Source organism: Eubalaena glacialis, chromosome 4 (genome assembly GCF_028564815.1).
Source record: "Eubalaena glacialis isolate mEubGla1 chromosome 4, mEubGla1.1.hap2.+ XY, whole genome shotgun sequence".
In the NCBI taxonomy this organism is placed as follows: Eukaryota; Metazoa; Chordata; class Mammalia; order Artiodactyla; family Balaenidae; genus Eubalaena; species Eubalaena glacialis.
Genome location: NC_083719.1, coordinates 184,607,273 through 184,632,192, shown reverse-complemented (window position 1 = coordinate 184,632,192; position 24,920 = coordinate 184,607,273). Strand labels below are relative to the sequence as shown.

Here is a 24,920-nt window from a genome sequence, read left to right as displayed (position 1 = left end):
TATTTATGTATCCTTTTAGTAAGCGTTTTGTATTTATTTTTTTTAATTGAGATATAATTGATACTTAACATATGCATTTCAGCTGTACATCATAATGATTCTATACTTGTATATATTGTGAAATGATCACCACAGTAAGTCTAGTTAACATCCATTGGCACATGTAGTGATTTTTTTCTTGTGATGAGAACTTTTAAGACCTCCTCTCTCAGTCACTTTCAAAGTACAACAGTCATTTTTTGTTGTTTGTTTGTTTGGCCGTGCCGTGTGGCATGTGGGATTTTAGTTCCCCCACCAGGGATCAAACGCTTCCCCCGCATTGGGAGCATGGAGTCTTAACCACCGGGCCACCAGGGAAGTCCCAATACAGTATTATTAACTGTCATCACTATGCTGGGCTAGTCATTTATTCTACTGTTGATGGGCATTTGGGGATGTAATGAGTAGGATGGCTATGGACATTTGGGATGTGCCTTTTTGGAGACCATATGTATGACTCTCTTTAAATAATACCCAGGGAGTTCCCTGGTGGCGCAGTGGTTAAGAATCTGCCTGCCAATGCAGGGGACAAGGGTTCGAGCCCTGGTCCCGGAAGACCCCACGTGCCACGGACCAACTAAGCCCGTGCGCCACAACTACTGAGCCTGTGCTCTAGAGCCCGTGAGCCACAACTACTGAACCCACGGGCCACAACTACTGAAGCCTGTGCATGTAGAGCCCATGCTCCACAACAAGAGAAGCCATCGCAATGAGAAGCCCATGCACTGCAACGAAGAGTAGCCCCGGCTCACCACAACTAGAGAAAGCCTGAGTGCAGCAACGAAGACCCAATGCAGCCAAAAATAAATAAATAAATTTATTTAAAAAAAAATACCCAACTGTGGAACTGCTGGGTTACAAGGTGTTTCCCAGATATTAACTCTCTTTTGCCAAAGTGCATGTACCAATTTACAACCCCAGTAGCTCTGGTGAGATTTTTTTGTCTGTTTTTTAAATTTTTGCCCGTGCCACCGGGCTTGCGGAATCTTAGTTCCCCGATCAGGAATCGAACCCATGCCCCCTGCAGTGGTTGAACCCATGCCCCCTGCACTGGACGCCCGGATTCTTAACCACTGTGCCACCAGGGAAGTCCCTCTCTGGTGAGTTTTTATGGACCTAAATTTATCCCATCCAAAAGTCTCTCCTTTATGCAGAAACGACGATCTCCTTGCAGTTTCTTTGGTATGAGAAATGCCCTTTCTGTTTAATGAGGAATAGGATGTTTACATGGTTTCACAGTACCTCACAGTCCTCAGCTGATGGGAGGCCACAGCTGGGTCACTCCCTGGCCACTGCCCTTGGCCACACCCAAGGTCATGCCCCCGCCCCCACCAGGGCTGGCCCAAGGCTGGGGTACAAAGGTCCATCCCCTCCCTTTATTAACTGATGAATCACGGATTTGATTCCACTTCTGCGGGTATATCCAAACCGAAAGCAGGGTCTCCAGAGGGTCTTTCCCACCCAAGTTCACAGAAGCATGATTCACCGCAGCCAAAAGGAGGAAACACCCAGGATCCCCTCGCCGGCCACCTGGGCCGGCTTGGTGGGCGGGGGACTCGGGCTCAGAAGGTTTTCTGTCTTGAAAGCCTCCTGGTTTTGTAACAGGGGCCCTGCGTTTTCACTTTGCACCGAACCACGGCTGGTGCCCAGGCTCGGGGGCGCCGCCTACCGTCAGGGCAAGGGCCCGGCTGCTCTGTGCCTCGGCTTCCCTGTTGGAACCGGGATGCGGAGAGGACCTCCCGGGCGGATGCGTGTTCGCGCAGGCGGGCGCGGAAAGCAGGCGAGTGGCACCTGCCGGCCGCGGGGGACATGACGGCCAGGCGCGCCGGCAGCATCCGCGGGCTCCCTCCCTGCACCCACCTCCCGAATCCCACTCCCCTCCTCCGCCTCCACCTGGGACCGCCCCATCATCTCCCACCTGGTCCAGCTGAGTCCCCTCCATCCAGGTCCCTGGTTCCGCCCTCACCCTCACAGTCTGTCCTCCCGGCAGCGGCCACCAGAGGGCGCCTGTGAGCACCGAGTCAGGCCCTGTGCCTCCCCTGCCCACAGTCCTCCACGGTCCCACCTTCCTGAGGGTAAAAGCCCAAGTCCTCCCCGCGGCCCACAAGGCTCTGCACGACCTGCCCCGTCCCCTCCCTGCCCTCCCCTCCTCCCTCTCTCCGACTCACTCACTCTGCTCCAGACACACGGGCCTCCTTGCTGTTCCTCCAATGAACCAGGGCTGGCCCTGCCCCAGGGCCTTTGCACGTGCTCTGCCCTCCGCCTGGAAAGTCCCTCCCTCAGACCACAGCATGGCCCCTTCCTTTCACGTCTTCTAGCATCCTATTCATACGCCACCTTCTCCGAAAGGGCTTTCCTGAACAGCCTGCCTGAAATGGCCACTATCTCTGCCCATGCCTCTTCCCTGCTGTTTTTCTTCATAGATTGAGCCATGGTGATAAGTGCTGTCTCCCTGTATATGCAGTGCCTAGGACAGTGCCTGGCACACACGGGGCCTTCAGGGCATTTCCATCCCGCTGATGAATGAGTAAATAAAACTGGAATGGGGGCTTCCCTGGTGGCGCAGTGGTTGAGAATCTGCCTGCTAATGCAGGGGACACGGGTTCGAGCCCTGGTCTGGGAAGATCCCACATGCCGCAGAGCAACTAGGCCCGTGAGCCACAACTACTGAGCCTGCGCGTCTGGAGCCTGTGCTCCGCAACAAGAGAGGCCGCAATAGTGAGAGGCCCACGCACCGCGATGAAGAGTGGCCCCCGCTTGCCGCAACTAGAGAAAGCCCTTGCACAGAAATGAAGACCCAACACAGCCAAAAATAAAATAAATAAATAAAATTAAAAACATGGAGTTATTTAAAAAAAAAAAAAACTGGAGGGGGATACGGAGAAAAGCGACCCTGGCGTACAGCTGGCGGGAACGAGAAATGGGGCAGCCGCCGTGGAAACAGCCTGGCGGTTCCTCAAATGGTTAAATGTAGAATCGCCATTTGACCCAGAATTCCACTTCTGGGTTTATAGCCAGTAGAATGGAAAGCAGAATCTCAAAGAGATACTTGCACACCTGTGTTCACAGCAGCGTGATTCACGACAGCGAAAAGGGGGAAACAACCCAAGTGACCATCAACGGATGGATTAACAAAGGTGGTCCATCCACGCAGTGGAATGATTCAGCCTTAAAAAGGAAAGAGATCCTGACACCTGCTACACCATGGATGTACCTGAAGGACATGATGCTCAGTGAGAGAAGCCAGACACAGAAGGACAAATACTGTGTGATTCCACTCGCATGGGGTCCCTGGAGGAGTGAAATCCATAGAAAATAGGATGGTGGGGGCCAGGGGCTGGGGGAGGGGGTGGGGAGTTATTGATTAATGGGTACGGAGTTTCTGTTTGAGGTGATGAAAAGGTTTTGGAGACAATTACTGCTGATGGTTGCACAACATTGCGAATGAAACTAATGTCACTGAACTGTACATTTAAAAATGGTGAAGCTGGTAAGTTGTATGTGTATTTACCACAATGTAAAAAATATTTTGTTTGAGGAAAAAAAGACTGAGAACATCTTGGTTTGCAGAAAGAAATGGGGCCAGGGGAAGGGCGCGTCTTCCCAAGAGGATCTGCGACAGTGAGTGGCCAGTTGGGTCCAGAACCCAGGCTCCGCCCCATCTCTGTCCCCTGCCCCCCACGAGGAGGAGTTCCTCTTGCAGGATGCTCCAGCCCACAGCGCGGCACATCGACCTGAAGTCAGGGGCCCTGGGGCCGCAGTCCCAGCTCAGGGCAGGAGGTACACCCCGGGCGGCCGAGCTGTGGCTCCCGTGAGCTCAGACTCCATCCTGAAGGTGCCAGGGCCCCGCAGGCCACACAGGAGTCAGGTGACACCCCGGGGGCCTCAGGGCCCCTCTGCTGCCCCCCGCCCCCAGCCAGTAACAGGAAATAAGCCACAGGGGGCCGAGTGTTTAGGAACAAAATTTATTCCAATTTAAAACAGAATTCATTTCAGGAGAAAGGTATGAAAAGTCTATTTCCATCACGTATCTCTGGATTAAGGGGTCAGGGCCCCGACACGCTGCCTGAACATGGACAGCTCCGGCCACAGGAGACTGGCACTGAGCCGACGGCGCCCGCCCCTCAGCCCGCACGGACAATACATGCATTTCAAATGACAAAAGGTTTAAAAACAGCATTTTTATATAATATTCTTTTTTAAATAGATTAAGGTTTAAATTGTCTGAAATCAGGACTGTTTAATATACAAGTACAAGCGGGCGAGGTCACCCCCGCCGGCCGGCACGGCCCCTCACGTCACTGGGGCGTTGGCACTCGGAGGGCAGTTCTGCTGGGTGATGTGACACAGCGGTGGGGGGAGGCTGGCACTCGGGCAAGCGCCTTGGAGGCGAGCGGGCCAGGCAGGGAGGTTGGGCACGGCAGCCGGGCTTGCCCCGGGATCTTGGCACGCCGGCCCCTCCGGAAGTTAACACTCTAGATGCGCCACCCCACCGCCTCCCCCTCGAAGGCCTGCCCCGGCTCCCTGTGCGTTGTGGGCCCCCGGGAGCCCACCGCCAGCGGCACCACCGCCCCCGGCCGCACGTCAGGGCTATGGCACAAACCCCCACAAGTGGACCCACGGCACCAGAGAGGGCCCTTCGGGTGGAGATGCCCGAGGAGAACAGGCCGAGAAGCCTGCCCCCCACCCTGGGCCCTGCGTATCAGCCTCAGGAGGGAGGTGGGAGGCGGACGGACGGGGAAAAGGCTGGTGCGGGGCTGGTCTGACGTGTGCGCCGTTTCTCTGCATGCCCTGGTCAAGGGCCGCCCTGAGCGCTCACTCGCAGGGCCCAGGTGCGCGGGGCAGGTACGGGGCGCCACCGGCGGGCCACTCCCGTCACGTTGGTGCAAGAAACCAACCACACAAAACCAACCACCACAGTGCTCGGCCCACACCACGTGAGACAGCCACTCCCTCCCCCCCAGAAACCGGCCCTCAGGGAGGCCCCCTCAGTGCGTGGCCATGGCCATGGCCAGGCTGAGGGCCCATCTCCAGCTGCCACGAGCCCCGACGGCTCGGCTCTGGGCAGAGTGCAGGGCGGTGAGCACCTCCCAGCCACCCACGGCCCCGCCAGGGCGACCCTCCCTCCCTCTCTACCTCTCGGGGACAGACCTGAGAAAATTCTGAGAGAAGTCCCTACCCCACACTCACTGTTTCCAAATTGGGTACAAAATGGAACAAAACAAACAGTGGCTCCCAGTCCAAGTGGGCCTCCTCGGGGTTGGGGACCACGCCCAGAACCCAGGAACGCTCCCAGCGGGAGACCCAGAGAACCCCGACGCCCCGGCCCGCCCCCGCGGCAGGCAGGGCTGTGAGACAGGGCCCCGGGGGCTGCGTTTTGTTTCCTCAAAAAAAAAGAAAAAATGGTTAGGCACTTCCCAGGGCGGGCAGCGGGGGGCGCCACCCACCCCCACGTCTTGGAGTCCGGGGCAGAAACCCGGCAACAGTGGTGAGGGCGTCAATAACTTAAACAAGGAAGAAAGAGAAATCCCAGCCTCTGCATCTCCTCGCCTTCCGAGATCAGAAGAAACCAGGCCGAGAGCCGTCCCAGGAGGCCGTGTCCCGCGCCGCTGGGGGCCAGGTCTCCTCTCTGCCCGTCTTCTGTGGGTTCTCTTTTTTTTTCTTTTTCCTTTTTTGTTTTTTTTTTTTTTAGAAAAAAGCAAGCCACGAGTCAAGGCCAGAAAAAGGCGGCCTCTGCCACTGACAAAGATGAGAAGGTGCACGAGGTGTGTAGGAAGAAAGATGTACATCCCCTGATAACTGTGAAATAAAAACCATTTGTTTAAAAATATGAAAACCCCCCGACTCCTGGGGCAGACTGGCGACCAGCAGGCGGCTGGCGGGGGTCCGCGCGGTCACACCAGGTTGTACTCCTTCAGGTTGAGCTGCAGGATGGTGTCCTTGACAGCGGCGAAGACGAAGCGGATGTTCTCCGTGTCGGTGGCGCACGTGAAGTGGGAATAGATGATCTTGTCGCTGTCGGGGTTCAGGTCCACGAACATCTTCAGGATGAACTCCCGGGCGGCCTGCGCGTCCCGCTGCGGGCCTGGCGGAGGCGGGGGGAGGGGCGGGATGAGCGGAGGGAGCCGCGCAGCCCCCTCGCCCAGCAGCCCCTCACTCAGGCCCACCTGCCAGGCAGACCCGCCTCCCACCTCCCTCCACCTCCCTGGCTCCCGCCTCCCCTCCATCCACGCCCCCCCAGGCACGTGTCCACAGCCCTGCTGCCCCCTGGCAGCCAGTCTCCTGCTCTGCCCCGCCGCCCACCCCCCACCCCACACCCCACCCCGGGTCTCCCAGCTCCTTGGGCAGCACCTCTGGGAGACGCCGGGGAGGGAGTGGCAGAGCCCAGACTGCCCCCCAGGAGCGCCCCCGGGGGTTCTCCACGTGTGGGGGTGGGGACGGCAGGAGGAACTGGGGCTGAGCCGGAGGGGCAGGAGGGGTCCGGCTCACCCCGTATCCCCCGCGCCTCCCTCCTCCCCGTGCCCGGGCCCTGGGCGGGTGGGGACAGGCTGCCGGGCGGTGACCGCAGGGTGCCCCCTCCCACAGACGACGCTCCCCCGGGGGACACAAAGCTCTCCCCACTATCCAGGGCCCTGCGAGGCGCCCGCCAAGCTCTGGCCACACTAACTGCGCCGCGGCCTCCGTGCGGCCTGGGAGACATCGTCCTCGTGTCACTCCCGAATCGCCAACGAGGCCACCGAGGCCCAGAGAGGGTGAGGGAGGCGCTGGCGGCGCCCGAGACAGGCCGGTAGGGCGGGCTCACCGTCGAACTCGGGGAAGTAGTCCACCAGGTGGGAATGGAGGATCTTGTCCTCCAGCAGGTCCTTCTTGTTGAGGAAGAGGATGACGGACGAGTTCTGGAACCAGGGGTAGGTGACGATGGTCCGGAACAGCGCTTTGCTCTCCTCCATGCGGTTCTGCGGGGCAGGCAGCAGGTTGGCGGCAGGTTGCCCAAAAGGGCCTGTGGGGACCCCCCTCCCTGGGCCCAGCGAGGGCCTCACCTCGTTGTCCGACTCCACCAGCACTTGGTCATACTCGCTGAGGGCCACGAGGAACATGATGGACGTCACGTTCTCAAAGCAGTGGATCCACTTCCTCCGCTCGGACCTCTGGCCCCCCACGTCCACCATCCTGCAGGGCGGGTTGCACGGGCTCAGCGCGGGGCTGCAGATGACACTGCCCACCCCCAGCACAGCCGCCTCTGCCAGAGCCACAAGCGACCCCTAAGGCATCAGAGCCACGAGGGCACCCTCAGTCACCTGTCAGAGCCAGCAAAGCCACAATACCATTAAGCCAGGAGAATACAGCACAAGTAGGGGAGGGGGGACCCCCGAAACAGCCAGGCGCCTGCTTGCCGAGGGAGGGGCCCTGGCCTACAGGGGGCGCCGTGGAGCGTGTGAGGCACAGACCCCGGTGGGGCTGAGCCGGGCGACCTCGAATGTCCCACGTCTGGAAACCCGTCTCCCCTTGTTGGACACCACACGGCACCACCTATGAATTGCTGGAACCCACCCCAGCCACGGCGAGAGAAGGCTGCTTGTCCAGCGGGAGATGTCGGCACACAGATGCTGACACCAGGCGGGGCGGGGGGGCGGGGACACGCTAGGGACGGCGCCCTGAGCATCACGACTGGTGACAGGTCCCCGCTTTCTACTTGTGAGTTTCTTAAGTTTTCTATGACGAGGAAGCCCTCTACTTTTGAAGACGATGGCGAGAAAGAACAGCAGCCTGAGAAGGCAAGGGTCCCCAGGCCAGGCCCGTCCACAGCTGCTGGACAGTCAGGCAGCAGAGGCCAATCCGCCTGGCGGGGGTTTCGCAGAGGAGGTTCTAGCAAGCACAGGCGGATGGCGGACGTGCCAGGGTGACCGAGGGGACGGGAGGGGGGTGAGTGGACACCAGGCCCACGCGGGCCGCCGCAGCCAATGTGGGGAGCGCCACCGGGCCGACGGCGTCAGGGGCCACAGCCTTTCTGGAGCTGAATCTCCCCAGTACAGCCGGGTGGGAACCTGGGCCCCCGGGGGGTGGGGGTGGGGGGTCAGGTCTCCGCAGGAGGTCCCGTGTGGGACCAGGCTCGGGCCTCACACATCAGGCCAATCGCACTGTCACCGGATGCTGTGTGAGCTCCGATCAAGATGGGGGCACAAGCTCCGTGCCCGGGCCCCCGGCCTGCCCTCTGTAAGCCCTCGACCAGACAAGGGGGGAGGTGGGCGAGGGGTGGGCTGGCCGAGGGACAGTGGTGGCAGAGGTGCAGGGCCACTCTGCAGTTCGGACAGCGGCAGAGCGCACACACAGGCTTGGGGGAGGGGCGGGAAGGGAGGGGGAGAGGCATTCTGGACAGAGGGCACAGCAGATGCGGAGGCCAAGGTAAGACCGTGTGAGGGGACCCCGGGACGTGGGGTCGGGAGGAAGGCCAGTGATAGCCCCGGCCTGTGCCCCGCAGGCCTCTGAGGTCCCGGACCCCATCGAGAATCTGACCAAAAAAGAAGGAAACCAAAATGCTGAACTCTCACCAGAAAATGTACCATCAGGCATGTGCGGTGTGATGCCTACAACTCCTGAGGGTCCAAGGGCACCCCGGGGGCTCTGACAGGTGAGAAAGGATGGGGGGCCAGCTGGGGGCACCCAGACTCTCCCCCTCTCCCAGAAGCTTCTGCCTGAGAAGTGCGGGTCCCCGGGGGCAGAGGTGGGTCTCAGGTCTCGGGCCAGAGGGCACCTCAAGGCAAACCCAACAGACTCCCTGAACGCCCCCGGGGCTGGCGCTTCAAGGCAACAGGGCAGGACCTCCACCAGCAGCGCTGTCTCTGGGGCCCCTGGGGTGGGCTCGCCCAGCAGAAGGGACCCCATGCAGTGGCGGGGAGGGAAGGCTCACAGCCAGAGGAGGAACCCCACCCCGGAGCCTGGGCCTCAGAGCCCTGGGCGAACCGTGTCCCCCAAAGTCAGTCCCCCTGGAACCTGGGGACACAGCCTGATCTGGAAGCGGGGTCACTGCAGATGGCACTAGTTAAGACAGGGTCACTCCAGAGCAGGAGCCCTGAATCCAGTGATCGGTGGTGTCACTGTAAGAAGGAAACATGGGCACAGACCCAGGGAGGGGCCGTGTGATGACGGACGCAGAGATGGAGCGAGGCTTTTAAAAGCCAAGGGACGCCGCGGGCTGCAAGCACCGCCAGAGCTGGGAGGGACGGGACAGCTTCCCCTCACGCCCTCAGGAGGACCCAGCCCTGCTGATACCTTGACCTCGGAGCTAGGAGAAGATACATTTCTGTGATTTTAGGCTGCCCATCTGTGGTCATTTGTTACGGCTGCCCCGGGAGACACACTTGGCCTTGCCGCCTGGCAGCTCTGGACAAGCTGTGACCTCGCGGGGTGGCGGGGCCCATCCTCGGGGACGGCCCTGAGTCCACTCTGGCCGCATGGCCTTCGGAACTGGGCCGCAGAGGGGCCTGGAGCCACCTTCCCCTGGGGCCCTCAGGCTCCTCCACCGCCCGCCCGGAGCACCCCTGCTCTGGCCTGGACTCCAGACCACCCGCCCGCCCACCCGCCCGCCCACCCGCAAGCGCCGGCACCCTCCCCCCATCTGGGGCCCACGCGGAGCCCGCACGAGGAGGCCGTCGCCCCCGGGCCGCCTCCATTCAGCCCCGCCAGCGCCACCGGGGCCTGGCTCACTCGGAAACCTGGTGACAGCCATGGACAAGGACCCTCTCTTGCTGCCCCACACCGGGGGCTTGGGGCTGGGTCCGGGGGCACAGGTACCTGAAGATGATGTTCTCCAGGTCGAAGGGGTACTCGATGATGCCAGTGGTGGGCACGCGCACTCGCAGCACGTCCTGCTGGGTGGGCAGGTAGCCCGAGGTGGCGATGCGGTCCACGTCAGTCAGGTAGCTGCAACACAGCAGGCGGGGCCGCTCAGGCCAGCCCACGAGGGGCCTCCCGGCCATCCCAGGTCTCCTGAGCGCTGGGAGGGGCCCAAGCAGCCCAAGTACTTGGGACGAGAACAGACAGGGACGAAATGAGGCCGCAGGGAACGCCTGGGACAGAACCCCACCCCAGCTCTGAGGGACGGCTGTCCAGGGATGGGGATGGCGCCGGGGTTCTGAAGAGAGGCTGTGGGCTGGAGGGGTGGCTTTTCACAACCAAACCTGTCACTTTGGAATAGTTTTAGAGACACAGAAAAGGGGCAGAGAGACAACAGAAAATCCCCGCAGACACCCGCCTCCCTGTAGGGAAATCGCCCCGTCACGGCTAACGAGGCGCCGTGCAGACCCTCCTCCGCCCAGGCCCGGCCCGGCCCCACTCACTACTTGGCGGAGTCCGAGAGCTGGTACTCCCGCCGGCGGTCGTAGCACTCCTGGATGCCGGGGTCGTTCCACAGGGTCTTGATGGCACTCACATACCGGTGCTCGAAGGTGGTCACCTTCTCCACGTCCACCTCCCGGATCAGGAGCGCGTTGGCCTGCGGGGGGAGGGGCAGGCCCGGGGACGCTCAGCGCCAGCACCTGGCAACCGACTCGGAACCATTGACTCCCGTTTCCCATGAACACGCGTCAGAACGACGCAAGGGTGACCAGCAGCGATCGCCCCCCAGTGCCAGGCGCCCAAAGGAAAATGCAGATGGAGGCAGCTCCCGGGAGCAGGGCCCACCCGGCCGCCAGGCACCTCGGTGCCGGGGCACCCAAACAGGACAGAGGAACAAACACCACCGGCTGCCCCCGTGTTCCCATGCTGCAGGTGAGGAAACCGAAGCAAAGAGAGCCGCTGTGACCTAAGAAGAACCTGCCCCCCGATTCCAAGCACACAGCTCCTGAAACCCTCGGGATCTCTGAAGGCATAGGTCCTCTCGTGTGCAGCCTGGGATGGGGTCTGGGGACCAGAGCAACCCACCAGGAAGGGGAGGCTGAGCTAATCACAACAGTCCAGTGGTCCAATGACTCACGCCCCTGGGACGGAGCCTCCACACAGACCCTGGACCACAGGGCTCGGAGACCCACTGCTAAAGAGCCTCGCTGAGACACACCACCCCAGAGACCCACACACGCGCACGCACACACACACAACGCCGGGGGCAGAAGTCTCCCGGGAGACCTGTCTCTCCTCCAGCCTGCTCCACATGCCTGTGCTCGGGATGGTCCCACCCACACGGCTGAGGGACCGGGGAGGGGACACAGCTGGGCAGAACCCCAAACAAGGAACGAGGGGGCCCCAGCCCAGGCTCTGGAACCCACCGGTCGCCTCCCAGGGATGCTCTCCCGCCCCAGCCCCCGCACAACCGCATCCTTCAGCCCCGCCTCGCCCTCCCGGCCTCCCAATCCGGGCTTGGAGAAGCAGACACCAGCCCCAGAAAACCCCCCTGACTGCGGATGCATGTAGGCCAGGGACCAGACGTCTGTTTCTACGGCCACGCTGTCCCTGCTGCTGCAGCAAAAGCCGCCACGGATGACGTGTAAGCGAGTGGGCGTGGCCTGTGCCAGCAAAGCTGCACCTACAGAGACAGGCCTTAGTCTGCCAATCCCTGTTCCAGATGCCTCTGGACTTCCACGGTTAAAGTGGGGCCTGGACTCTGAGGGGCCTCGGCTGCGAGCAATCCTACGAACCACAGGGTGAGAGGCGCTCCAGCAGGCCCTACATGCTCAGCCCCACAGCCAGGCTGGCCAGGCCCCAGACACAGTGCTGGGCCCTGTAGGGTCCCTGATGACCCATGAACCGGGCATCAAGGCAGGAAGACACCAATATCAGAAATCTGGTTGACTGCCCTTCTTAAGCCTCAAAGTAAACAGACTAATTTAAACCCTATTGGACATACATGGTCCAGTACATGGTGCCACGTGCCAGCCCAGGCAAACTGCTGGAGTTGAAAGAGAAGTCCCCGAAAACAGATCCACAGAAGCAAAGCCAAGGGAGGCCGCCGGAGAGAGCCCCCTGGTGCACAGCCAGGGCAACGCCGCTCGGACAGCAGGCAGGCAGCCCCTCTGGAAGGCAGACGGAGAGTTACCCTGGACCTCGCACCTCCACTGCTGGGGACGCGCCCGGGAGAAACCAGGACAGGCGTGCAAACAAAAACCTGCACACGAATGTTCCAGCAGCATGTCCGCGAGAGCCAGAAAAGTGGAAACAACCATGTGTCCCTCGATGGATGATGGACAATGTGTCCCTCCACACACTGAACATCGCTCAGCCACAAAGAGGAGAGAAGCCCTGACACTCGCTGCAACGTGGACAGACCTTGAGACCACGATGCTCAGTGAGAGAAGCCAGACACAGGACACACAGGGTGTGATTCCATTGATGGGAAACGTCCAGAACAGGCAGATCCACAGAGACAGGGAGTGGGTTCCTGGTTGGCAGGGGCTGGGTTAGGGGTAGGGGAGGTGACTGCCAGTGGGGACAGGGTTTCTTTCTGGAGTGATGAGAATGTTACGGAATTAGAGGCAATGGTTGCACAACTCTGTGAATATGTTAAAAATGAGTGAATTGCATACTTTAAATGGGGGACTTGGTATGTAAATTTTCTCAATAAAGCTGTTACTGAAGAAAATAAGAGAACGTGCCACCACCCGGGGTCACAGAGGGTCTGATACAGTGCGTGGAGTGCCTGGTAGGACGCTGGCCCTCAGAGGGGGCCAGGACCCACTCCACCAACTGTAGGACGGGGCTGCGAACAGCTGCCAGACGCCCAGCCGTGCCCGGCGCTCCCACCCGGGGCCTCACCTTGTTCTGCTCGTACTTGTAGAGGATCTTCAGGGTCTCCATGGCCCGGATCATGGCCTGCATGGCGGTGAAGATGTTCTGGTACACCAGCTTCGTGAAGCCCCGCTTGTCCTCCTCTGAGTAGCCCGCCCCGTGGATGATGCGCATCTGCTTGATGAACGTGCTCTTCCCGCTCTCGCCCGTGCCTGCAAATGGCCCAGTGAGACCCAGCGGGACCGGACCCGCGACCCGAGCCGTGGGCTCACGGCACCCTGCACACGAGAAGCCCCGCCCACGAGGAGCCCCGGACACGTGGAGTCCCGCCCACGAGGCTCGAGGTGGGGATGCGCCTGGCCAGCCACTGCTGCCCAGACAACAGGGCAGGCCGCGTCCTCCCACGCACACCCTGTCTACAGGGGGAGCCGAGGCTCGGAGGAGGTTGGGACAACAACGTGGGCAGGTACGGGAGGGGAGCAGCCGCGGCACCTGCGGCAACTCGGGTCTGAATTCAGCTCTGGCCGCAGCCGAGGAACTGGAGGCCGGGAGCAGTGAAGTATCTCCCCCAGATGCCGCCACCCCCTTAACTGGTCATGTGACGAGCTCCCTTGTCCCACACGCCCTCGTGTGACAACGTCCCGCCGACCCCCGGCTTCCGATCAGAACAGCTTTCCTTCAGGGCACGAATTTGGCATCTGCGTCGAGGCCACGCTGGGCCTTCGTAGGGCACCGGGCCGTGCCCCCCACGGTCCCCAGCAGCCCCTGAACCTGTAACTCACCCAACCTCACGCCACCCCGAGACCGAGCGTGACCCTGGCGCTTGAACAGCCCCAAGGCCCACGTCCCTGTCAGCCCAGAGGCCCGGCGGGCGCCTGGGGCCCCTCCCCTCTCTGTCCCAAAGCCCTCCAGGTGTCGGGTGTCGAGGCCCCACCTCAGAGAAGGGCACACGGAGGCTCTGTCTCTGGGATCAAGGGATCAGAGCAGAAACCCCTGAACGGGGCCACGTGGCCGCCGCGTCCTCCTATAGCGCTAACCTGCGCCGTGTGCCAGCCAGCCAGCCCCACCCGGCACCAGCGCTGTGGCGGGAGGGAGGGCTCCTCTCCTGCTCCAGCCTCTCACCACCCTGTCACCCTCTAAGCGGCAAACCTGTCTCCCCACTTTTGTTCACCTCCACACGCAGGAACTGCAATTTAGTGGTTTTAATGTGCCCACGAATCTCTGGGATGTTTTCCACGCAGAGGGGGAGCCTGACCCCTCCCGGAGGGCGGGCTGGACTCAGTGCCTCCCTTCCAACCAAAAGAATCTGACCAAGGATGGCCTGTCACATCCAAGACGAGTCACGGGGCTCCCCGTCCTCTCTAGGACTTTCGCGGGGGCCAGGGGGCAGCGCCGTCCATGAGGGCCCATGTGGACAGGAGCCACGTGAGGGGCCACCCTGGAAGCGGCTTCTCCGGCCGCGTCGGGCCTTCAGATAAGGCAGCCCCGGCTAACACGTGCTCTACAACCTCCTAAGGGACCCCGACCCAGAACCCCCAAGACTCCTGACCCTCAGAATCTGCCTGTGTGTTATTTTCAGCTACTAAGTTACAGGGTGGTTTTATTGCACAGCAGGAGAGAACTTCTACAGCCTAAGGATGCATGGCCTCAAACCCCTACTTGATAACCAACACAGGTCCCCACTCACCCATGCACTGAAGCCCCCAGTCCCCCTCTTGGGGACTCAGAACCCCCCAGACTCGCCCCAGCCCGCCTGTCAAGGCTCATCCTCCCCACCCTGTCTCGCAGTCACCTGCGTCCCCCACCCGAACGAAGGGGCCTGAGCTGCGTCCTGCCCTGCACGCCGTCTGGCTCACAGCCACCGGTGCCGTGGGCGCAGGGCAGGCAGCTCCCCTCTGCACTGGGACCCATCACCGCTGCCTTTCGGGGGGGTCTCTCTCAGGCGTCTGCTGCCCGCCTCCTTGCCCGGGAGCTCCCGGAGAAGACATGGGTTCCGAGTGGCCTGCAGTGACCACACCGTCCTGCAGCAGGAGACCCTCCGCCCGCGTCTGAGTAACTGACCATGGGTGCCCGAGCCCACCTGGGGAGACAGAGCAGGGGCCTCACTGCAACTGCCCCTTTCTAGGACCTCCATCAAGGCCCTGGGTCCTTTTACGAATAAAAGAATGCGACTCTGGTTCTGTCACCGAGTGGTAACTACCCCGATGCCACCTCCCATCCCACCGCTGCCACAACATCAACCAGAGGCCAGGCGCCCACTCCCACCAAGGTCCCAACCCAGCTCTGAGGCAGGACGGGCGAGGACCCCACGTGACCCCACACCTCCCTGAGGGGTCCATGCACTCCTCCCTCCTTGCAGGGGGCGGGGTAGGGGAGGGGAGGCGACACACAGGAATGCCATGCCCTGCGCGGTTTCCTCTGGACCAGGGTCCCCGCAGCACTGCTGACACTGGGGCCGTCCCGGGCACTGTGGGGTGTTGAGCAGCACCCCTGGCCCAGCCCCCTCGATGCCAGGATCCCCTCAGTGTGACACACAGACATCCCCAGACATTGCCCAGTGTCCTCTGGGGGCAGGACCACCCAGCTGAGAACCCCTGTTTTTGACACTATGCTACTATAAAAAGATACGTGCCCTACTGGTGTTTGGAAGGGCCTCTCACCAGAAGCATCAGACCAGTGGCCACTAAAGCCCGACCCCCTGCAGCCACAGGTCAGCTGAGGTGGAGACGGGCAGCCACTCAGGCCCCGGGGCGCTGCCCCTTGTGTCCACCCCCCTGAATTGCAGGACCGGCAAGCGAGCTGCACAAGCGCAAGGGCGCGGGGAGACGCAGAGCGAGCCTGCTGACTTCAGACCACAGCCAGCGTCTCCAAGACGGGTGCGAAAAGGACAGGCAGCCCCCCCAGAGCTCCCCAGAGGCAGCGCAGGGCACCGAGGGTCTCACACACGTGCACGCGCCCGTGCCAACAGCCAGGGGACAGCGGGTGTTCGCAGAGGAGCCGTGATCGCCGGCCAGAGAGTGGCCGAGGGACAACGGGGGACGCCCCGGTGCCCAACACAGACGACGCAGCTGGGACACGCCCCGAAAACCAAGAAATGGAAGACGGACCCCTCAGAAGCTGGAAATGCAACTGGCCCTGGAGACGTCGGGGGTCCTGGACGAGGCGTGTGGCCCGAACCCTGCCGGGGGCAGAGGAGCCGCTGCGAAGACAGCACCGTGATCAAGTCCAGGAGCAAAAGGCACTAGTGAGGTGACGGGGCGGTGACGGGCCTCACGGGCAATCGTGTCACAAGCCACGTGTCAAGTCCTCACATGCACCTCTTAAACCACACAACACGCGTGGCACTTAACGTCTCAATAAAGCTGGGGGAGAACGCGGCAAAAGGGACACCCCGGGGACAGTGCGGCCCAGGAGGTGGGACGGTCAGTGACCCTGCCCGGGCCATGCCGCCTTGCCAGGAAGGACAGAGAAAGGAGGGTGTGGAGGTGGCGGCTGCAGAAGCCAGGCCCCCAGAGGAAAGCCCCACCAGCCGCATGTCGAGGGTGGCGTGTCACCTGTGCTCAGGGCCAACAGCGGCTGAGTGACAGGTGCCAGTCCCAGCAGGCGCCTCCCGGCAGAGCTGTGGGTAGAAGGCCGGAGCCGCGGGCCCTGGGCTCTGGAACCCGCAGGCCCAGCTGGCCGGAGCTCGGCCACCACTGGACAGGGAGGGAGGGAGGAAAAGCTCCAGGGGACGCAGAGCCGCCACAGCGTCCTCTCCAGGTGCCCACCCCCTGGCCCAACTCAGCCCACATGCTGCCGGCACCCAGTGCCGGGAGCTGGGGCCCGGGCCCCCCAACATGCCCGAGCCAACAGCCACCTGCTCAGAGAAGTCTCGCGGTGCGAGGCCCACCTGGACCTCACGACCAGGCCCATCTGCTGTGGCTGCCGCCCGGGCTGGCAGCTGCCGCTGGGCTGGCAGCTCCAGCTCATCCTGCCGAGCCCTCGGTCAGTTCCCCCTGAAGATCCTGTCACAGGGACTTCCCTGGTGGAAGACTCCGCGCTCCCAATGCAGGGGGCCCAGGTTCGATCCCTGGTCGGGGAACTAGATCCCACATGCATGCCGCAACTAAGAGTTCGCATGCCACAACTAAGGAGCCCGGGAGCCGCAACTAAGGAGCCCACATGCTGCAACTAAGGAGCCCGCAAGCCGCAATTGAGACCCAGCGCAACCAAATAAATATTTACAAAAAAAAAACCTTCAACAGCTGCCCACCAGGGAGAAGAGCAAGGCCCCCCTCAAGCAAGACCGTGCGAGACCCCGTGACGGGCCTCGTTCTAGCCACACACCTGCACAGGTGCAGAGGGCACCTACCACCACACCCCCTCCCAGCGAGGACGCCGAGTGGCCCCAGGTCCTGGCTGCACTCAGACCCCGGGCTCGTGTCTGTGGGTCCCCTGGCCCCCGCTGTCCCCCACAACGCGACTAGCCCAACCTCGCACGAGGACAGCCATGGCACTGCGGCCCGGGGCCGGCGCGCCACACCACTGTTCACGTCGCCCACGCATCGGGCCCTTCCCCTCCCGAACGCCACCCCAACTCCCTGCACAGAAACGCAAACTCACGTTTTCCAGGAAGGGCCCCAGCGCCCCCAGCGCCCCACCTGCTCCTGGCCTGCTGCTCTCGTCTGTCCCTGCTGGGAGCCAGCTCCCCGAGGGCGGGGCTCTGCCAGCAGCCTCACACTCAGCCCCAGCACAGGCCCGGCCCACAGAAGGCACCGCACACATTTTTCCCGAATGAACCAAATGAACTCGGCCCCAATCCACAGTCTCGGTTCTGTCACATGTCCCCCTCGGGTCCTCTGCATCCCCTGTCCTAACTCCAAGAATGGGGGCCCCTGGGGGCATGACCCAGGTGAGGGGTCCTGCCCCTGGGGGCCTGGCAGGGGCCAGACAGCACAGCGGGGCCGGGAGCCTGCAGGACGATCTCTGGGCGTGCTCAGTGGCATCACCAGCCGCCCAACCGAGACTAACTGGAGAAGAGGAAGGAGAAGAGCAGCCCCATCCCTGCGACAGAGGGAGAAAGCCGCCGTCTCACCTGCACGGTCGGCCAAGATCTAGGACCGCAGACCGGGAGGAATTAAGTCTGAACCCGGGCAGCCACTCCTCAAATGTGGGAGAGAAGAGGGGCAGGGAAAGGGCCTGGAGGGCAGGAAGGATGGTGCTGGTCCGACATCATCCCAGTGGGACTCAAGGTGTGCAGCATCCGTGACCCCTGGGGCAAGTGGCCGCGATCTAGCAAGAGAACACTAGCGTCAGAAGCTGAGGTTCAGGGCTGCCGCCCGGCCATCCCTAATTCTAGAATGTGGACAGTGAAGCCAGGAACCCCAGGGCCACAGGAGGCCCAGGCGAGAGCACTGCTGGGGATCTGGGCTCCTGGAAACAGCCTGGAAATCCAACACAGCCCCGAGCTGTGTCAACAGGTCCAAGATCAGAGAGGCATGGCGACCTTCTGCTGGGGGACAGAGAAAGTGCAAACCCCTCGTGCAGCCAAGGAAGGCAACTGCACGCTCCCTTCGCCCCCGCTCATCCATTCATTCAGTGGTACCTCTATCACCCTACCTCCTGCTGGACAAGTAAAGGAGCTGAGGCACAGAGAGGTCAAGCAGCTTCGCTGAGGTCACACAGCCAGTAACCGTCAGACCTCAACAGGCTCAGGTCTTCGGGCTTCACGTCTGTTCGTCTCTCCGTGGTCCACGGTCACCGCCACCCAGGGAAGTGAGCGAATGTGAGAGCACGGGGGGAGCTCTCCTGGGCCGGCCACGGGCCTTTCAGAGACACCGCAGCAGCGGGCGCCAGCGCGGACGGGGGCCAGGAGGGAGGACAACAGGGCGGACCTCAGGACTCATCCCTTCATCTGACCTCCACACCGTGGCCGCTAAGTCAGCAGGTCCAGCGTCCCCTGCCCAGGTGACTCCAGGCGCAGACACTGGTCCCCTGGGCCAGCCCCCCTCTTGTCCCACGTGCCGGGTCCTAGTGCAGCCCTCCCTGAAGCCTAACGCTCAGGAGTCGGGGAGACTGGTATGAGCCCCAGTCCCGCCCAACCCTACCGTGCAGCCCAGCTGCCCGGCCTGGGGGACGGGAAAACCCCCACCCACCTGTCGAGGCTCAGCAGAGAGGACCAATGGGGCAGAGACGGGGTGACCCGCCTCTGTGGGGGGTCTGACCTTCCAGCTCTGGGCCAACTGAGGTCCGTAAGCAAACCTCCTTGGCAGGCGCTGGGATCAGATCAGGGAACGAGAGGCTCAGCCCTGAGGGCCAAGCTCCAGACACCCCACCGCAAGACAGGGAGGTCCCCACTTGGCCGCAGAGGGACTGCCAGCCAGCGCGATACCGTAAATAAAGACGAGGGCACAGACGGCGCTCCCCAGTTTGACATGCGTCGCCCCCACTGACCCTCCCACAGTCCGGGAGTCGGGGGACGCTCTCCTTCCACAGCAGGGAAACCCGAGGCTCGGGAGGCACGGGGACCAAAACCCCACTGCGCTCTCCAGCTCGGTCCTGGCGGGACCCACCTCCCGTGCTGCCGGGGCAGCCTGTCAACCCGGGTAAAGCCCCCCGTAGGGAGAGCAGTGACCACAGGAGGGCACAGTGCCTCGCAGGCCTCGTGGCCTTCCCCCCAACAGCACTGCAGGCAGGGAGCCGAGGCTGCGCTCGCTCTGGAGCGCCCCCAAGCCCACTCACGAGGCCTCGGGAGGGTGGCAGCTGCGAGCTGTGCCCCTAAGTCCCTGCCTGTCCACGCGTCACAGCAGAGGGCCACCGGCAGTGGCAACAGGCCCCGGAGCAGGGAGCCTCACATCCAGGCGGGATGTGAGGATGTCCTAAGTCGGGGCGCCCGGTCACCCCCATTCCACCTGCTTGAGAGAATTGCGTTCAGTTAGCCAATCAAAGGCACTCAGCAAACATCTCAGGCCCACAGGGCTCTGTGCTGGGCAGTGGGGTGGCAGGGCCTGGCCCGGAGGGGGGGATGTGGTGGGGAAAACGAGGGGGAGACACCTTGGTAGTGACCAGCCAGGTGCCCCACGCCCGGGCTGAGGGCAGAGACCGCGGCCACCCGGGAGCAGGGGGCCGGGGCGCACTGGCACAAACTCCCCAGCCAGCAAGCCTGCGGCCTGGGGCCCGGTTCTGAGAGCAGCTGGAGTTCCGCCAAAAAATAACCCCGCACGCGGGTGCCCCCGAAGCCCATGGAGACGCCCCAATCCCGTCCACGGACACCGGGCTGACAGGCCCCACGGCTCACTGTCCTGATGGGAGAGGAGCGCCCTATGGGGACCAGAGATGGCCGTTCCCCCTGAGTGCGGCCCAGCTCCGCACACCTGGCCTGGCCCCGGCCCAGACCAGACCCGCCCACCCAGGGCTGGACTTTGCCCCCAAGGCCCTCCGAGGCAGAGGAGGGACAAATGGGCTCCCGTCCCTCCTGCCAGGGGTCCCCACTCGGCTCCGTCTGCAGCCGCTCCAAACTCCCAGCCCAGGAGTAGCAGAGACTGCGACCTGTTCTCGGGCCGCAGGGAGAAGGGCTCCACCACAAAAATCAGAAAGCGAAACCTTTTGTGGTTAAACATCCGAGGCTCTCAGGCAGCGACCAGCACAGCTCAGCCGAGGCTGGGAAGCATCTGTGCACACGGAGTCCGGAGCCCAGGGACACACCTGGCGAGGCCGTGCTCGGGCCCAAGGGGAGGGAGATTCCCACTGGCCCGGCGCGCAGGACACCGAGGGAGAGGGGCTCTGAGAGTAAGTCTGGGCTCCTGCACCTCCAGGGACGGCGCCCACCCTTTCAGCGACACAAAATTTCATCTAACTTTTAAGCCCATAAGATTCATCCTGGGGTGGGCCGCGAGGGGTGGCCCGGGGGCCCCAGGCGCTTCCAGCTCTCGGGGTCTGCGGGGGACAGGCAGGGCCACCGCCAGCAGCCATGGCCACGTTCCACTCTCGCCTCCAAGCAGGGCAGGCACACCCTTCCCGCAGGGGCCACCACACCCCAGGCCAGATTCCGGCCCTTTCCACTGCCCTCGGGGCTGCAGCAGGCAGGACAGGAAGCCTGCGGAACTGACCGCCCTGCTTTATTTAGAAATCCCGGAGCCGCTCAGCTCCCGGAACGGCGCTTCCTGCCGCCGTAGGCCTCGGTTCTCAAGGGGAAACCTGTCCTAAGGAACGGACGAGGGGCCTCCTCGGTGGTTCTCCGCTGAGTGGCAGAAACGCGGGGGCAGGGGACTGCACCTGCACCAGGAGGGATCACGGGAGGCAGAAGCCGGCAGGCCTGCCCGGGACCCCCACAGGCGCTCCTAACTGAGCCTGGGGGTCCTCTTCCGTAAAGTGGGGACCCCAGTGTATCCCCTGCAGGGACGCTCGCTACCCCCATTCCCCACCACAGACGACTGTCAACGAGGACGTGGCCTGGAGTAACAGGACCAACAAAACCGAACACACCTATCACACGTGTTCGTAGACGTGTTGCGTGTTGACGGCACACACATATGTGGCTTTGGACCGTAGTAACAAAAGCATTCACCTTTTAAGCACCCACAAAACATCTGACAAAACAACCTAACACTGATCACATACCGGCTCTGCAACACGCATTTTACACTGTGTACTGACACGGGGCAGGGGTGATTCTGATAACACAAACGGGGGTGATTCTGCCCCCGGGGGACACTGGGCCACGCCTGGGGATGTCTGTGGTTCTCATGACTGGGGGTGCACCCGGCATGGAGTGGGTGGGGCAGGGATGCTGCTTGGCACCCCCCGGCCCCCAGCACGTCCCCTGGACCTCCGCCTGGCATTCACAGCCGCCCTCCTGGTATCATAAACCTTCACCTTGGACCCACAAGCTCTCGTCTTCCTATCTGCCCCCATGCCTAGGACTTAACAGCTTCCCAGGAGGGTGCAGACCCCCTGTCCTGCAAGCCGGCGGGGGGAGGGGTGGGACCTCAGACCCAGGTGCTCCTGCAGCCAGCAGCCAACAGCCAGCACCCATGGCTGAGCGCTGGACACATCCAGATCCCCTGCAAGGCTCCTCAGCCCCAGCCCAGGGAGACCAGAGACACACAGCAAGGCTGCAGGAGCACAGGCCACCGACCCGTACCCTTGAACCCCACGTCAATCTGGAGCCTGGGTGCGCACAGGGCAGGCAGCAGGGGCGTGCAGAGGTTCATGCAGCCCCCAGCCCCCAGGCAAGGCCGACTGTCTGGTAACATTAACATGCTGGTAACTTCTCAACCCCCCTCTGAAAATAAAGTCTACCTCTGTTGGCGAAAGGCAGCCAGGGCCATGCTGTCCTCCCAGGTGCCACTGGGACCCCACTGCAACTTTCCTCCAAACTTTACCGTTACTCTCTGCCTGTCTTTTCTGCAAAGATGGCCCGTTTTATAGCCTTTAGGTAAAGTGGAATGTTTGGGAAAAAAACAGGGAAGGTATTTTAATCAAAGGGAGGACCCAGAGGGTCCCCACAGGTGGGAGAAGCGAGGCAGTCCCTCCAAGACCCACGGCCTCCAGCGACTCGCCGCCTCCGACCCTGCACCGTCCTGCGGGTGGACCCCTCGGTGGCAGACCCCTCCTCCACCGGGGGCCCATCACAGCAGCATTTCCAACCTTCCCCGCAGTGCAGGAATGCAGCAGAGCTCCGGAGAAGGCAGGGCAAAGGCTTCGCTTGTGTAAACGACCTTCTTGCCTTTGACTGCAAAGGTAAGTCCTCCAACAGCCCTTATTTGGGGTGACAACAGCTTGCCGACTGCTGGGCCGACTGGCTCCGTGCAACAGGTGCGCAGTGGGGGAGACGGAGACTTGGACAGGAATCCTCTCCAGGAAGGGGAAGAGGACCCGGGAGACCCAGCTCCCGCTAGGACGTAAGGAGAGGGGCCGCACAGAGACGGTTGCTCTGTCAAGGCTCCACCCGCCCCGGCCCCAAAAAGAGAGGAAAGGCTGTCTTCTTCCCAACGGACTGCACTCCACTGGGGAGGGACATGGGTTTTCCAACTGGCCTCAGGGACCGGGGGCTGGAGGGGGACAGGCCCAGCCTGCAGGGAACAGGGCTCCACCTGGTGGGAAAAGTAGAGAAGGGATGCCAGAAGGCAAGGGGCGCGTCTTGTGGATTACATCCCAAAGGTCTGGCCCTGAATGGATGCTGGGGGCAGCGAGGGGGCACACCTGTTGGGGGCAGGGATGGAGGGCCAGCCCTGTGCAGGGAGGAGGCTTGTCTCCTGAGAAGGGGCAGAGGGCAGACCCTCGAGGGTTCTGGGGGCCCGAACGGGACAGCAGAAGCTGGCCCTGCAGGGATCAGAGGCTGGGCAGCAGAGGCACGGACTGATCCCAAAAGGTCCTGGGGACCCCGCCTGGACAGCAGAGACAGGGGCTGATCCTGAAGGAAACTGGGGCCTGATCTGGACAGTTGAGGCAGGCACTGACCCTGCAGGGGCTGGTGACCTGCCACGGTCAGCACAGGCGCGGGCAGATCCCGAGGGTCTGGGGCGCTGATGTGGACAGCAGAGGCAGGGCCTGGCCCCTCTGATGTCAGGGACTCAACCTAGACAGCACAGGCTGCAGAGATCGGGTGGCCCAGAGGTGGACAGCACAGGTAGGCAAGGGCTGACCCCGCGGGGGTCGAGCCCGCTCTGGACAGCACGCAGGGCCATGGCCAGCACGCAGGGCCGCCCCGCCCGCCCGCCCGGCACGCGCACCGCCGGCCCGAACCCCGCAGGCCCGGCCCCACTCACCGAGCAGCAGTAGCTTGAGCTCGCGCCGGGCGTCGCGCTTGTCCCGCCGCAGCTGTTTCTCGATCTCGGCGTTGATCCGCTTGGACTCCTTCACCTCATCGCTCAGGCAACACGCCATCATGGACTCCAGAGTCATCGTCCCGGCCCCGGCCCCGGCCCCGGCCGCCCGCCGGCCGCCCCCGCCGCCGCCCCCCGGCCGGCCCGGCCCTGGCCCCGAGCCGCCCCGGCCGCGCCCGCCCGGCCCTCGGCGCTCGGCCCCTGGGCCGGCGGTCCGCCTCGGCCGCCTGCGAGCGCCGGTCCCGTTCAGCCGCTGGTCCCTCTCGACCGCCCTCCACCCGCGCCGCCACAACCGCCGCCGCCGCCGCCGCCGCCGCCGCCGCCGCCGCCGCCGCCAACCGCAGCCGCCGCGACCGAGCGACAGCGCCTCACAACCTAACCCGCGCGCGGACAGCGCCGACGGGCGGGCGGCGCGGCCAATGGGAGTGGGCGGCGGCCCGCGTGCCCGCCGCGGGGGCGGGACTAGCGGGCGGGCTGGGCGGGGCGTCGCGCGGGCGGGGCGGGGAGGGGCGAGGCGGGCGCGCCCGCGGGTTTGGTTGCGCCGACGTGGGAAGGGGGACGCGCAGCCGGGAGCCGGGCGGGGCCGCCCGGGATTGTGGGAATGCGGAGGACTCGGCAGGCTGGCTCGGCTCCGCTCGGCCCCGCTCGGCCCCGCTCGGCCCCGCTCAGCCCCGCTCGGCCCCGCTCGGCCCCGCTCGGCCCCGCTCGGCCCGGCGGCTCTCTGGGCCCCGGAGCGAGAAGCTCGGACCCGCAGCTGCGGTCGCGAGGCTGAGCGACTCAGGCCCAACGCGAGACACTGGGGTACAAGCCCTCACGGCCTCCTGGGGCGCCCTGGCATTACCTGACCGGAAACGAACCTTCCTCTCCTCCGTTCTTGGAACAAACATTAATGGAACGCCTCCTGTATACCAGGCCTGGGCTTAGCATTAATGCAGAGCCTGCTATATGCCACGTATGGGACGAGCATTAATGGAGTACCTGCTGTATATCAGGCATGGATCAGCCATTAATGTAGTGCCTACGGTGTAACCAAGCATTAATGCAGTACTTGGTATATACTGGGCAGGAAACACATTAGTGGAATGCCTACTGTAAACTGGGCATGGACCAGGCATTAATGCAACACTTGCTATATACCAGGCCTCGACCAGGCATTAGTGCAGTGCCTGCTATAATTCCAGGCAGCGAACAAGCATTAATGAAGCACCTACTATAAACCAAGTACTGCCGGGTTGATTTTATGGGAGCATAGCCACACCCATTCATTTAAGGAGCTTGGCTACTTTCACCCTGCACCGGCAGACCTGCATAGTTGCAACAGCCCTAAAATATTTACCATCTGGCCTCTTCCAGAAGGAG

At 62.8% G+C, this 24,920-nt stretch overlaps 1 protein-coding gene across 2 annotated transcripts; it reads right to left on the bottom strand.

The window, feature by feature from the left end:
- Positions 1–3,988: 3,988 nt before the first annotated feature.
- GNA11 (G protein subunit alpha 11) lies at positions 3,989–23,685 on the bottom strand. 2 transcript variants are annotated; one of them, XM_061190799.1, is made up of 7 exons: positions 23,505–23,685; positions 12,784–12,968; positions 10,377–10,531; positions 9,832–9,960; positions 7,080–7,209; positions 6,842–6,995; positions 3,989–6,124 (listed from the first exon to the last, which is right to left on the bottom strand). In XM_061190799.1, exons 1-7 carry the CDS (start codon positions 23,638–23,640, stop codon positions 5,934–5,936), a joined length of 1,080 nt encoding a protein of 359 aa, XP_061046782.1. In that variant the 5' UTR covers positions 23,641–23,685; the 3' UTR covers positions 3,989–5,933. The 2 variants fall into 2 exon arrangements, with proteins under 2 accessions (XP_061046782.1, XP_061046783.1); XM_061190800.1 differs by lacking the exon at positions 23,505–23,685 and adding an exon at positions 17,831–18,013.
- Positions 23,686–24,920: the final 1,235 nt, after the last annotated feature.

Coding starts and splice junctions, on each gene's coding strand:
- GNA11 (XM_061190799.1), bottom strand. CDS start 23,640: ATGACTCTGGAGTCCATGATGGCGTGTTGCCTGAGCGATGAGGTGAAG. Junction 9,961..10,376: donor CTCTCGGACTCCGCCAAGTA/GTGAGTGGGGCC, acceptor GCTGTGTTGCAG/CTACCTGACTGACGTGGACC. Junction 7,210..9,831: donor CTGGAGAACATCATCTTCAG/GTACCTGTGCCC, acceptor CCCGCCCTGCAG/GATGGTGGACGTGGGGGGCC.